A 14948-nucleotide genomic window follows, 5' to 3' on the forward strand; every position below is an offset into this window, starting at 1 on the left:
AACGTAACACTGTCTGGTGTATGGTGGGTGCTCCCTCAAACTTTAAATGAATGGTTCCATGTGCCCCAACCCCAGTCAAGGCCAAACAAATCCCGGTGATGCCAGGTGTGGAGGCAGAATTTGATTAAAAATCTAAGTGATATGTGTCACTTTCTGAGCTCTTTTCTGGTCCTCTCACCTATCTTACAGGGAAAGTGACCATGAGCCACTGGGCAAACAACGAGCTACAAGATTAGCTAGTCTGACAGGTGCAATTTCTGTAATTTACTTTAAAACACGTCAGCATACATGGTGTGAGATTATGCGACTGTGTGAAGCTAAGGTAGTGTGGCATTTTTACCAAGGCTCGTCCGGCACGGCCACTGTGAGAGTGGCAGGTACACACCCTGGTTGGGCGGTCTGGGTGGAGGACAGGCCTCGGTGTTGGGGAGATTCGTTAATGCAGGGGGTGAGCAAGTAAGTGCCTATGTTGAGGGTGTTAGGAGCTAGGTTTCTCACTGTTGGAGAAACCACCACAACTATGGAAACCAGGAAAGCTAGCCTTAACCCTGCGTAGCTGGGTTGGAATTGGAAGTATCCATGTGTGCTGACAGAGGTGAAGGTGGATGCAGAAGCACATGGAGGTGCATGTATGTGCGTGTGTGTGTGCACACAAATACTTCCTGGCTCTGTCCACGGAGGGCCTAGAAGTCATGGCACCAGCAGCAGTGAGCACGCTTAGTGCCTACATCTCAGTTTCTAGATGCCCTTATCCAATAAAAGGAACCAGGGATCACTAGAGAAATGGCTGATTACAGGGCCGGGGCAGAAAAGGACAAGGTGAACCAGGAACACCTCGTGTGGGAAGAATCAGAGAAGTGTGCAGAGAATGATGGGCCGTGTCAGAAGGACACAGGGCCAGGCCGAAAGGCACTCTGCCTGGGAAGATGTGGGTCCATTTGAGCATCTCAACACATAATGAGAGCAAAAGTATCGCCCATTAAATAAAATAGGGCTTTGCGAGGCCATACTGATGCTATATTGCAATATATATTTACATATAGACAAAATATAAATAAATAGGAGGAAAGACAAAGCTCGACCTTTGTGTTGAATGGCCACATAAGTGTAAAGCAGTGATGAAACTGGAAAATCACCATTTGTCAGCTATCATAGTAATAATTGGTACAGGCAAAAATTACCCATGGTTGCTAAAACTAGTGGGTGAAATTTGATGAGGAACAGGATATTTATATAGTCTCCAAGTAGCTCATCATAAATTACTTACAACTACAAAATATTTACTAATTTTATGGTAGAGAAACATGGTAGACACCTTCTTGTTCAGGTGATAGAGTCAGCTTCATATACCTACACATAATGTGCATGTATACACACACACACATTATATACATACAGAAAGAGAGAGAGCAATGCAAATGGTAAAAGTTAATAGCTGAGGAATATGGGAGAATCGTATGTGGGAGTCCTCTACTAGTTTTGCAAATTTTCTCTATGTTTGAAAAGATTTCCAAATAAAAGGTTTTAAAAAGAATACACAGTCAGATGGCATCTACTTAGAAAGTCTGCTCTGTAGGCACTTCTCACCCATTCTTGAGTCGTACCCCACACTTAGTAGTTAGAATATCCAGCATCACAAATGGTGTGAGTTGTGCCTGCTGACTGCCATAAGAACAGAAACGGGTGCTCACTGACACCAGTTTAATCATCCGAGATGTGGGTTGACCAAAATGTTCTCAAGACCTCCCTGCCCTTGCACGGATAGGGTTTAAGAATCCAGCAAGGCCTGCAGCCTGTGCCTTGCTACATTCTTAAACCAGAAAATCCCTACCCCTTCTGGTGTCTAGAGGTAACCCCACGGAGTCGTGGTTATTTTGTCCCCTAGGAGAATTGATCGATGTCTGGAGATATTTCTCATTGTTACAACTGGGAGAAAAGCAGATTGGCATCCAGTAGGCAAGGCCAGAGATGCTGCCAAACCTCTTACAATGCCCAGGACAGAGAACTATTCATCCAAATGTTGGTTAAGGCCACACTGGAAAACCCCGCTACAGAGAATCCTGTTTGTCTGAAATAAGATTTACAGAACCCTGTCTCTGAAATCTCCCATTTCCCCAAGTGAACCTTCCCTGTCAAGTATTGGCCAGGGCACCTAACAGGGCCAAGAACTGGGTTTCCTGCAGTCCACACAATTGGCTACACAAACAGTTTTTGTTCGTTTAGGTAATAAATGTCTGGATGTGGAAGGCTTTGGTCTGAGAATTCATTATAACCTGGTAGTGTGGTCATCTGGGTAGCTAACATTCATACATTTCAAAAATATTTTCAGCAGCTCTGGTCATCTAGAAAACACCCAAGGGCAGAGCACACCCAGAGGCAGGTCAGCCCCTGTCACTGACCTGCCCAAGTGCCACACTGAGCTCACAGGGCCCCCCTCCTGTGTCAGAGGAAATAAACGAGGCAGGAGAAGTGAAGCAGTGACCCACAGCTTGTGCCTGAGCAAGTCCCTCTTTGCTTTTTCTCTTTTATTTTTGTGAGGAAAAAACAAAACCCTCATATTTTCTGTATCAGTAAGCTTCACTTGGCATGTGTAAGGCAATGGTATGATGTTGCGAAGATGCCAGAGAAACCCATGTGATAGCCACATTGAGTACACTGCTGGCATGGAGGAGACGAGGTAAGAAATAAAGGAGAGAATCTTCACACTCGCATGTCTTTGCAAAGTGTTTCTGCCCTGGCTCCCCCTGACCCATCTTGCCTGCGCACCCCATCTCCAGGAAGAGGACCTGCAAGCTTCTGCAGACGGCACCCCACAGTTCCCTCCCACAGTCCGTGAAATTCCCCTGCTCACACCTGCCCTCCACCCTCCCCAGCATGGAGCCAAGAGCCTGGCACATAGTAGGTATGCAACAGGTGTTGCTGAACTGCCCTGAACTCCTCACCTGATATGCAGCAGAAGCCACACTCCAGATGAAGCCCTTGGGAAAATGACCATAGAGAAACTCATCTTCCCGGGGCTGCGGCATGCCGTTGTTGGTGATGACCTCCATGTAGTACCTGGCAGAGACTCTGGCCGTGCGAGGCCTGCTCTCCTGACTGAAATTAACATGGTGCAGTCCGAACTTGACTGTGTAACCATTCAGCCACTCAAAGTTGTCCATCAGAGACCATGCGGCATACCCTCGAAGGTCTACACCATCGAGCCTGTAGGCTGGGAACATTCCAAAGGGAAAGAGAAGAGCTTTACCCCAGGATGGCAAGGACCCCAAGAAACCCAGGCAAGTACTGGCTCTTGAACTCAAGCAGCAGTCCTAAATCACCTAGTGCACACTGGTGATGTAGCCCTGTCAGACAAGACCACCTTGTGTCTTTGTTTCTGCCAGCACTGATGCCCCCAAGTGAGTATTAATGAGTGATCTTTGTAAAATCAAACTCTTTTGTTGGGGTAAACAGATGTGTTCCAAATTTAAGTGCCTCAGCCCCCTTTGGAAGTTAAACACAGATGTGAATTGGAGAGCAGTTTCTTGCTCTGGGGCTGCTCCGAGCCCATCAGCAGAAAATTATCTGTTTTGTTCACTGCTGTTTCCCCATCATTTCGAACAGAACTTGTCACACAGTATTTGCTCAGTGACATATGACTGGGCCTATGAAAACATTCTTGTGGGGACTGTGTGTGTGCCCATTTGGGGAGATGGTCATAGCTTTTTTTTTCAGATTCCCAAAGGGCTCTGTAACTCCAGAGAGGAGAAGAATTATGGAGTTAGCACATAGGAGAGAGAATTGTTGATGCTTTTTAACCCACTCTATCCAACTATTTCAGGCACATGACCTATGGATGTTGGAAGATTTTGTAAGGGGGTCATGAACACTCACATACCTTTCAAAGCTTCATTGATGTACGTTTTGTGGTAAAATATCCTACTGGTATCTTCCTGCTCCGGATTAGTCAGCCCCACCCCATTTTTGGTGATGTAAATGGGGATGTCACCATACTCTTCTTTGATCCAGTTGAGCAGCCTTCGCAACCCCCAGGGAGCAGCTCTGTTCACGGCCGTGGCAGGCCACGAAGGGTCCTCCTCCTCAATCATCTCCTGGTCATCTTTGTAGGAGGGCGGGTTTAACCTGGGTGTTGTATGCTGCACGATTCTGGAGGAGTAGGTGCTGAGGCAGAACACATCGGCCGTGCCCCTGATGTACCTCTTCTCTTCCTCGGTGAAACTTGGCAGGCGGGATGTGGCCAAGTGTTGGAGTTCACTCCTGTTCCCCACTTTCCACTTCATGGCATCGGGATAGTCTCCATTTCGGAAAATGGGGTGGGCGAACCAGCCCAGTGAGAACTGCAGCATTCGGTCAGCTGCCTCCACATCCCTTGGGACCTGCGGGGACTTGGGCTCTGCCCAGTGTGCACTGAGACTCAAAGAGATGACCCCCTTCTGCTCTTGTCTGTATTTCTCATCGTAAGTGTGATAGACTCTGGCATGAGCTTTGATGACTGCGTGGGCAACCCTGTAAGGTGCCCAGCCTGGATCCTTCACACTTGGGGGAAAATCCCCCGAGCCATAACCCAACCATGCCTGGTATGTGGGCTCATTAAAGGTCATCCAGAACTTGACTCTGTCACCGAAGGTCTGGAAACAAAAGTCTGCATAGCTGTTAAAAAACTCGATCAGGGAAGCATTCTCCCAGCCGCCGATATCCTGGAGGGCCTGGGGCAGGTCCCAGTGGAACAGTGTCACCATGGGAGAGATGTTGCTTCCCACCAAGCCATTGATCAGCCTGTTGTAATAATCAACACCTTGACTGTTGATGGAAGCGTTTCTCCCATTTGGGAAAATCCGAGACCAGGAGATAGAGAAGTGATAGGCCTTCACCTTCAAAGCTCGAAGCATACTCAGGTCAGCATCCAACTGGTTATAGCTGTCACAGGCTTTGTCTCCAGTGGCATTTCCTTTCACATTGCTACCTGGTGTGTGGGTAAAGTTATCCCAGATGCTGGGGCCTTTGCCGTCAGCATCCCAAGCTCCTTCAATCTGATAGGCTGATGAGGACACACCCCAGAGAAAGTCATCCCGAAACGTGCCATGGTAGAACAAATCTCTTTCAAACTTGGGTTGGTTGGAGAACTTCTCCCAAACTACTTTAGCCTTGGAGGGCACCTCAGATGGAAAAGTGAAGGCTCTGATTTTAGGGGGAAAGTTTGCTGTATTGGGTGGTGGCAGTCTTTTTACACTTTTGGTGAGGAAACCATTATTTTCAATGATGCTGGTGAAAAAATAGGCAGATTTCCTGGGAGTCCTTGGCTTGCTGCTGTCGTTGAAGTTGACATGGTGCAGCCCAAACCTCTGGCTGTAACCAGAGGGCCCTTCAAAGCCATCGATGAAGGAACGAGCAATGTAAGATCTAACATCCACGGAGTCCTCCTTGACAGCTGTAGGGAAACACGAAAATAGTATTGTTTTAAAGACTCTGTTTGCTTTTGAAAGGTCTTCCTTTGGACATGAAAGTTTTGGAGGTGACTTGGGTTACTCCAAAAACATTAATACTTTTTTTTCCTCAGAAAGAATAAGGAAAATCCACAAGACTCCCACAAAATATCAGGCCATACCTATGGCCATAACTCTCAATCCAAAGAAGCATCCTTGTCCTAAAATGAATAATGAAGAGAATGTGCCCCATCTGGTAATATCAGGATTCCTTGGTTTTCTATATAATACATAAATCATTTAGTGTTTAAAAATGTGCTTTTGTTTTTCCTGGTTTATGTCTAACAATATTGACCCAAAAAATGAGCACGCACTCCATGTTTAAAAGAGAGAGAGAGAGAAAGAGAGAGAGAGAGACTGAGACTAAAGAAATATATTCCATAAATCAAGCCCTGGCTGGCATAGCTCAGTGGATTGAGCGCAGGCTGTGAACCAAAGTGTAGCAGGTTCGATTCCCAGTCAGGGCACATGCCTGGGTTGCAGGCAATGACCCCCAGCAACTGCACATTGATGTCTCTCTCTCTCTATCTCCCTCCCTTCCCTCTTTAAAAATAAATAAATAAAACCTTAAAAAAAGAAAATAAATCAATAAAAATAGATTTAATAATTTAAAAAAAAGAAATATATTCCCTGGTTCAGTGGGTTGAACGGTTGTCCCCAAAAAGATATGTCTAAGCTAATCCTTGGTACCAGTGACTATAACCTTATTTGGAAAAAGGGTCTTTGTAGATGTAATTAAGCTAAGGATCTCCAAATGAGATCCTCCTGGATTGACCAGGTAGGCCCTAAATCCAACGACTGGCATCCTCACAGAGACATAGAGGAAAGCAGGGTGATGCAGCCACAAGCCATGGGATGCCTGGATGTCAGCAGAGGCTGATAGAAGCGAGGAAGGATTCTCGCTCGCCTGGAGCCTTTGGAGGAAGAGCACTTTTACTGACCTCTTAATTTCAGACTTCTGGACCCCAGAACCGTGAGAAACTAAAGACAGTCTAGCAAGTCAACCAAGAGCCAGAGGTAAAATAAAGCAATGGCTGTGGGATCCAATTGGGAGTCCTCAAAGTACTAAGCTTTGTTTTTATCAGATTGCACGGCCTCTCAACAAACATTGGTTGTATAAAAGGTAGGAAAAGTTCTTATTCATTCAGTAAGTAATTCAGTAAGCACCTACATTGTCTCCAGGCTGTGCCAGACTCTGGGAACATAAAGAGAAATAAAACCCTCACGGGTTAGAGGGTAGGGTGAAGAGCTGAGCCAGAAATAGAAAGGCCTATAGTTCCACTCACAGGATGTTTGGGCACATCATTTAACATCTCAGGGCAGCAGGAAAGCATCTGTCCCTATTGATTGCCTACGCTGTGCCAAGGGTCACTTGAAGTCATGTCTTAAATGGATCCAAGATTATGAAGATTATAGAATTGCAAGCTTGATGCTGAGAAGAGTACAAGTGAAGAATAAGAGAGGGTGTCTGATCTGCCCTCAGTGGGTTGTGTCTCATTCCTCACTGCAGTGCCCAGGGCAAGTATCACTTATCAACTCTTTCTCTCTAAGTCTAGAGAAGATGTTGAAATAGACCTCTTCTCTTCATAGACCTCTAGGCAAAAAGCTAGCCATTCTCAACTGGTTAGGACTGACATATGAGATGAAACCTATTTACCATTCTTTTTCCTTGTAACAAAAAGACATGTGAAACAGTATGTTATGTAAGAATGAGATTGTAGATACGACTGTAGACCCTTTATAGCCAGTTAAAGGAGATGAAGATCAGTGTGGCTGGGGCAATGAAGGGAGACTCAGTGGACTGGAGTCCCATCGTCAGCCTTCTCGCACCATCCTGTAATGCCATTGTCACCCTGTGTTGCAGTTCTCTGCCCTTGTCCCTCTGTAGACTGTGAGTACCCGATGGGAGAAGACATTTTTTTTTATTCACAATTGTGCTCCTGCTGTCTTACACAATGTCTGGCACATAATAGTCAGCTAATAAATATTTCTTAAATGAGTTCATTAAAAGATGATGAGGCTTGATGAGTGAATAGGCCTCAAACGGGCAGACCTGAGAAGGCAGGCACTCTAGGGACTAACAATGCTGCAGCAAAGGAAGGCCTGAGGCCTTTGAGGGGGAGAGTTAGGAGGCTGATGTGAAGGACTTGTGCTCTTACTACCAATATTACTTTTTAGCTTCATTTACTTGGGGAACTGTCTTTGTCCCATAAAACAAAACTGTGAAGACTTTAAGAAGTACTGCCCACCTTTCGGCCACCAGCATGTCTACTGTTCTTACCCTTGAGTACTTCATTGATATAGTGATTGAAGTAGTCTACTCTCAAAGAATCATCAAGGAGATTTTCACTTTCCCCTACGGGCATGCCATTTCCAGCCAGGTAGATCGGAACTTTTCCTCTTGTGTATTCCAAGGATATAAACCACAGCAGCCTCCTTATACCCCAGGGTACCACTCGAATCCAAGGGGATGAAGTCCGGGGCCAAGCAGGGTCTACATGCTGTGAGAAGCCTCCAATGGTATCATAGCTGGGGATGCAGGTATCTTGACGGGCCTTGCTGATAAGGCGAGAAGTATAATGAGACAGACCCAGAAAATCAGCAGAGCCTTTCAGAAGCTGCTTCTCTGCTTCGGTGAATTCAGGGAGCTGTGCCATAGGACTGCCACACTGCTTGTTTATCTGTTGAATCTGAGCTCTCAGGGCAGCTGGGTAGTCTCCATCAACAAAGATAGGGTGTGCAAACCAGCCCAGCATGAAGTGCAGGAAGCGTTCAGCGGCGCTTAGGTCCTCAGGCCTCCCCGGGGATAGGGGCTCTGCCCAGTCTGAGTTCAGCACAATGCCCACACGCCCCTGCTGCTGTGGCCGATAGTGGCTGTTGTAGAGGTGCCAAGCTCTGGCATGAGCCTTGAGGACCAAGTGAGCCACCTTGTGAAGAAGAAGAAGGAAAGAGCAAGTTAACAACAACAATGTCAACAAATTAACACCAGTGTCGACAATATCAGCAAGTTAATAACAAGAGCAACACTGAAAATGTCAACATCAACACTAAAACCAACACTGTCATAAATTACCAACAAGTTAATACCAGTGTCAAATACATCGACAAGTTAAGCACATCAACAAGTTAAGACTGATGCCAACAGTGTCAACAAGTCAGCAGCACAGACAGTGCTGGGATCAACAAAATCAGCACCAGTGCCCCCAATGCGGACAACAATGTCAACAAGTCCACACCACCACCAAGAGGTTAATAGCAACAGCTTCAACAATTGTATTAACAATAACAACAGTTAATGAATTCTCTCATGTAATCCTCACAACAGCCTATGTGACAAGTACATATGTTATTACTGCTACACAGATGTGGGAAACAAGATCCAGAGAGGAAAAGGTGAGAGCAGCCTGATTCCAAGCTTCTATTGTCACCCACAATGTTATTCTGCCTCTGTTCCCAATAAGTATTTGACTAATTAGTCAACAACTAATGGGGAATGGATATCATTTTAGTTAGCACACAAAGAAGGGCACAATTCTTCTAGATTACCTGTTCTTCTTTCTGTTAATAAAATCTAAGAAGAAACACCATGACCAGGAATCTCTATGTAGACTTAATTGATAGTCTTATAAGAATCAACAGCTTTCCTTGGTGAAGCACCCTGAGAAAACGAGCAATAGCGGGGTGTCTGGAGTATAACAAGCTTAGATTTAAATCTTGACTCTGTCACTAACTTGCTCATTAAACTCAGACTATCTTGTGTTTCAACTTCAGCTCCCTAGTCTGCAAGAAGCAGGTACCTATGGATCCACAGAGGAGAATTAGGTGAGACAGCATATACAAAGCACCAAGCAGAAGCTTGGGCGTGCCGAAGAGAAGTCGCTGCTGCTCAGCTCCCTTTCTTTTTTTTTTTTATCATCTCAAGATGATGACACTTTTGAAGAAATTCATGTTAAAAGATGCCTAGGAAGTGAAGCTCCTGGGTGCTTCTCATGTCCCAAATGTTAGTGTTTTACCATGTCCTAAACTCCAACAGTAAACTGTGGTTCTTTCCAAAAGGTAGGCGTGCTTCTCTTCTAAACTAGTCAGTGACAGGCAGGGTGCTCAGGGAATATTAGACAGCCATCAGAAATGGTCATTGTGAGCCCTGGCTGGCATAGCTCAGTGGATTGAGCGCGGGCTGTGAACCAAAGTGTCACAGGTTCAATTCCCAGTCAGGGTACATGCCTTAGTTGCAGGCCATGACCCCCAGCAACCGCACACTGATGTTTCTCTCTCTCTTTCTCCCTCCCTTCCCTTTCTAAAAATAAATAAATAAAATCTTTTAAAAAATAATTGAAAGTAAGTGAAAAACAAATATTTATATAAAAAAAGAAATGATCATTGTGAGTGTTAGAACAGGGAAAATTAATAACAATGTGTCAAGTAAAAAATGGTCACTAGGGTGATTATGATTTGCCAGTGTAGGTTCGTTGATTGTAACAAACGTGCCATGTTGAGTACAGGAGAGGCTATGCATGAATAGGGGTAACAGGCATATGAGAAATCATTGTACTTTCCATTCAATTTTGCTATGAACCTGAAAGTACTCTAAAAAATAAAGTCTATGCTCTGGCTGGTGTGGCTCAGTGGATTGAGCACGGGCCTGAGAACCAAAAGGTCACAGGTTCGATTCCCAGTCAGGGCACATGCCTGGGTTGCAGGCCAGGTCCCCAGTGGGGAGTGCATGAGAGGCAGCCACACACTGATGTTTCTCTCCCTCTCTTCCCCTCTCTAAAAAAATAAATAAAATCTTTAAAAAATAAAGTCTATTTTTATTTTTTAATATTTTTTGTTTATTGATTTTAGAGAGAGAGGAAGAAAGAAAGAGGGATAGAGAGAACTAGAGAAGGAAACATCAATTTGTTCTCCCACTTACTTATTCATTAATTGGTTGATGCTTTTATGCGCCCTGATTGTGGACTGAACCTGCAACCTTGGCATATTGGGACAATGCTCTAACCAACTGAGCTACCAGGCCAGGGCAAAAAAAAATAAAGTCTGTTTTTAGGAACTGGTACTAAATTAAGTGTACACTGTGATTACACTATGAATGCATGGAAGTCAAGGCTGGAAGACACATGAGAGAAACCTTTTCTTTGAAATTTGTCTTTAATGGTATTATAATGTTTTAACTAATGAGTTAGAGAATGATTGAAGTAGAAAAGCGAAGTAGGTTTTCTCACTGAAGTCTCTGCATAAAAATCTCAGGAACATGTTGTAGGGATAAGGAGCCTAAGGAGAACCCCACAAAGTCATCATTTAGAAACAAAGGACAGATAAATAGTTTCACAAAGAAAAGGCTAATGGAGTTCATCACCACCAAACCAGTATTACAAAAAATGTTATGTTTAAGAAGAAAAAAAGATAAAATATATGAATAGTAAAATGGTAATAACTATACACCTATCAATAATTAATTACCTTAAATATAAGTGAATTATAAGTGAATTAAATGCTCCCATCAAAAGACATAGGGTGGCTGAATGGATAAGAAAACTAGACCCAAGTGTCCATCAATAGGTGACTGGATAACAAGATGTGGCACATATACACAATAAAATACTACCCAGTCATAAAAAAGAATGAAATCCTATCATTTGCAACAATATAGATGGACCTAGAGGGTATTATGCTGAATAATTTGTCAGACAAAGGCAAATACCATATGATTTCACTTACATGTGGAATCTAAAAACGCAAACAGAAACAAACTCATAGATACAAGGAAGAAACTAATGGTTGCCAGGTGGGAGGGGTGTTGAGGGTCTGGGTGGAAAAGGTGAAGAGATTAAGATGTACAAATTGACTTTGGGCTTCCCGTCAAGATGGAGGCATAGGTAAATACACCTTACCTCCTCACACAACTACAAAAAAAATTATAACTAGAATACAAAACATGTATCACCCAGAATTGTCAGAAAATTGAGCTGTATGGAAGTCCAGCACCAAGGATTTAAAGAAGCCATTCATCCAGACAGGTAGGAGGGGCAGAGATGTGGAGGTATGGAACAGGTGGTTCCACATCCACATGTGGAGAATAAAAATCAGGAGGGATACCTCGGGAGTGAGGGATGCCAGCCCCAGACCGAACCACCCAGCCCAGGATTTCAGTGTCAGGAAAATAAGTCCCCATTACTTTGGGCTGTAAAATCCAGTGGGGGTTGGGGTGGCAAAGAAACAGAAGGATTCTCAGGAGACTGATATTAAGAGACCCACAATGGACGTAAGGCTTATGCAGACTAATCATCTCTGGGCTTCAGCACCAGAGCAACAGCTGGAAGGGCACCCGTAGCATATGGGGAGAAACTGAAGTGACTGGCAACTGGGCAAGTGCCAGGAAACAGCTTCCTCCTGGGAAAAACTTCAGAGGCCAAGCAGCAGCATTGTCCTCTCTCTGAGCCCTCCCCCACAGAGTCAGAGAGTGGTGACACATGTTGCCCCACCCTGGAGATAAGTCTCCCCCACGTACAGCTTACAAGTGCTCTTTTTTACAATAGGCCACACTACTATGACAGGGAGTCAAGACAGCTCTACCTAATACACAGAAACAAATACAGGGAGGCTGCCAAAGTGAGGAGACAAAGAAATATCGCCCAAATGAAAGAAAAAACAGAACTCCAGAAAAAGAACTAAATGAAATGGAGATAAGCAACCTATCAGATACAGAGTTAAAAATACTGTTTATCAGGATGTTCAAGGAACTGATTGGATACTTCAACACCATAAAAAAGATCCAGGCAGAAATGAAGAGTGCATTAAGTGAAATAAAGAAAAATCTACAGGGAATCAACAATAGAGGGGATAAAGCCAAGACTCAAATCAATGATTTGAACATAAGGAGGAAAAAAAGCATTCAATCAGAATAGCAAGAAGAAAAAAGAATTAAAAAAAAAAACAGGGATAGGCTAAGGAGCCTCTGGGACATCTTTAAACATACCAGCATCTGAATCATTGGGGTGCCAGAAGGAGAAGAGGAAGAGCAAGAAATTGAAAACTTATTTGAAGAAATAATGAAGGAGAACTTCCTTAATTTGGTGAAGGAAATAGACATACAAGTCCAGGAAGCACAGAGAGTTTCAAACAAGCTAGACCCAAAGAGGACCACACCAAGACACATCATAATTTAAATGCCCTGGGTTAAAAATAAAGAGAGAATCTTAAAAGCAGGAAGAGAAAAGCAGATGGTTATCTGGAAAGGAGTTCCCATAAGACTGTCCAGCTGATTTGCAGGCTAGAACAGACTGGCAAGAAGTATTCAAAGTGATGAAAAGCAAGGACCTACAACCTAGATCACTCTATCCATCAAAGCTATCATTTAGAATGGAAGGGCAGATAAAGTGCTTCCCAGACAAGATAAAGCTAAAGGAGTTCATCATCACCAAGCCATTATTATATGAAATGCTAAAGGAAGTTATATAAGAAAAAGAAGATCAAAACTATGAGCATTAAAATGGCAGTAGATTGACAACTATCAACAATTAAATCTAAAAAACAAACTGAGCAAACAAGCACAACAGGAACAGAATCATAGATGTGGAGATCATTTGGAGGGTTATTGGTTGGGAGGGGTAGGGGAGAGTGGGGGAAAGGCACAGGGATTAAGAAGCATAATTGGTAGGTACAAAATAGAGAGAAGGACGTTAAACACAGTATAGGAAACAGAGAAGCCAAGGAACTTATATGCATGACTCATGGACAGGAACTAAGGGGGGGAGTGCTGGAGGTAATGGGGGTATAGGGTGAAGGGGGCAAAGGGAGAAAAATTGGGACAACTGTAATAGATAATCAATAACATATATTGTTTAAAGTTATATTACTTCAAAAAAAAGTACAAATTAGCTCTGGCCAGGTAACTTGGTCGGGCAGAATGTCATCCCAATGAGCCAAAGTTGTGGGTTCGGTCCCTGGTCTCTCTCTCTCTTCCTCTCTCTCTCTAAAAATCAATAAATAAACATTTAAATAACATTTTAAAAAAGAATTACAGCCCTGGCTGGCGTAGCTCAGTGGATTGAGCGCGGACTGGGAACCAAAATGTCCCAGGTTCGATTCCCAGCCAGGGTACATGCCTGGGTTGCAGGCAATAACCCCAGCAACCGCACATTGATGTTTCTCTCTCGCTCTCTGTCTATCTCCCTCCCTTCCCCTCTAAAAATAAAAACAAAATAAAATCTTTAAAAATAAGTAAATAAAATCTTTTAAAAAAATTTTTTAAAAATTACAAATTGGCAGTTACAAAATAGTCGTGGAGATACAAAGAACAGCACAGGGAACATAGTGAATAATATTGTAATAACTATGCATGGTGTCAAGGGGGAGTAGACACTGGGGAGATAATTTGTAAGTTATGTAAATGCCTAACCACTATGCTGTATACCTGAAACTAATATAATACTGAGTGTCCATTGTAATTGAAAAAAATTTAATTAAAAAAAAAGAAGCCTAGGGAGAAAAGGCTTGTATGAGTTTCTCAACAAGGAGATAAACAGAAAGGTTCAAACCTTCCCTTTTCTGATGTGTGCCTCTCTTCCTTGTGTGCTCACTCGCTGACCATGAGCAGAATGGAAATCTTGTCTTAAGTGCTGCAGTTTTGGGCATTTTATTGAGTCATTTATTTGTAGTATTCCGGCCCACTCTAATTGGGTGTTTTGATTCTCCAGGTTCCTTACATGTGTTAGTATCATCTTCCCCCAAAAGTTTTAACATCTCGGGGGGATGTTGTGTGTTTTCCTTAACACCCAGCATGGAGCACAGTAAACCCTTATTTTGGAACAAAACACGAAGTGTGGCAGGGGAAAGCCAGACTAACATGTCCATCCTAAAGAATGTTGCCAGGGAAAGCTGGTGGGTTTTCTGGGAGATTTTGAAGAAAAAGGAAAATGATGGAAGGAAGCCATAAGAATCCATGTTAATTTTACCTTCATTATACACATCCCCTTCTTGTTGAAATGATACCCTGCCAACTCTCTGGAAAGCCAACCCGGCCCCCCTCCCCGACTTCCCTGCCTCTCAGCCAGTGTGCTGAGGGATAGAGCTGGGACCTGTACCAGTCCGTGCCCCACAGACCCCTAGCATAGGACAGTGACTGGTTCAGGGGGCACATGTGACCCACACTGGGACCAGGAGACACATGGAGAATTTGCTGGGGGTGACAGACAGAGGCCAGCTTTCTCTCCCCCTGGTCTTAACATATGCGAGCAGGGCTGCTGCCACCTGGCCACCAGGTAGCCCAAGGAAAAAGCTAACCAGAGGAGCAAGAGAAGAAAAACTGGGTCCTGGCAACATCGTTTGTGGTCTGATCAAGCTCCACTCTGATCATGTAAAACCAAGACTTTTCAATTTCCTGAACTCATAAATTCTCTATCTGCTTAATTAAATTTGGATTGGGTTTCTGTCACTTGCAGCTAAGACTCCTGGATGACAGAGAAA

The 14948-nt window shown here is 43.8% G+C and overlaps 1 protein-coding gene across 1 annotated transcript in view; it reads right to left on the reverse strand.

Moving 5' to 3' along the window:
• The window catches only part of LCT (lactase), a 54818-nt gene that overhangs the window by 14503 nt on the left and 25367 nt on the right, over positions 1-14948 (reverse strand). Inside the window, exons 8-10 of the mRNA XM_028510304.2 lie at positions 7765-8410; positions 3878-5428; positions 2943-3211 (exon numbers count right to left, since the gene is read on the reverse strand). Coding sequence (XP_028366105.1) covers positions 2943-3211; positions 3878-5428; positions 7765-8410 — 2466 coding nt within the window. The remainder of the gene's footprint in view (positions 1-2942; positions 3212-3877; positions 5429-7764; positions 8411-14948) is intronic.

Source organism: Phyllostomus discolor, chromosome 4, assembly GCF_004126475.2.
Source record: "Phyllostomus discolor isolate MPI-MPIP mPhyDis1 chromosome 4, mPhyDis1.pri.v3, whole genome shotgun sequence".
NCBI lineage: Eukaryota > Metazoa > Chordata > Mammalia > Chiroptera > Phyllostomidae > Phyllostomus > Phyllostomus discolor.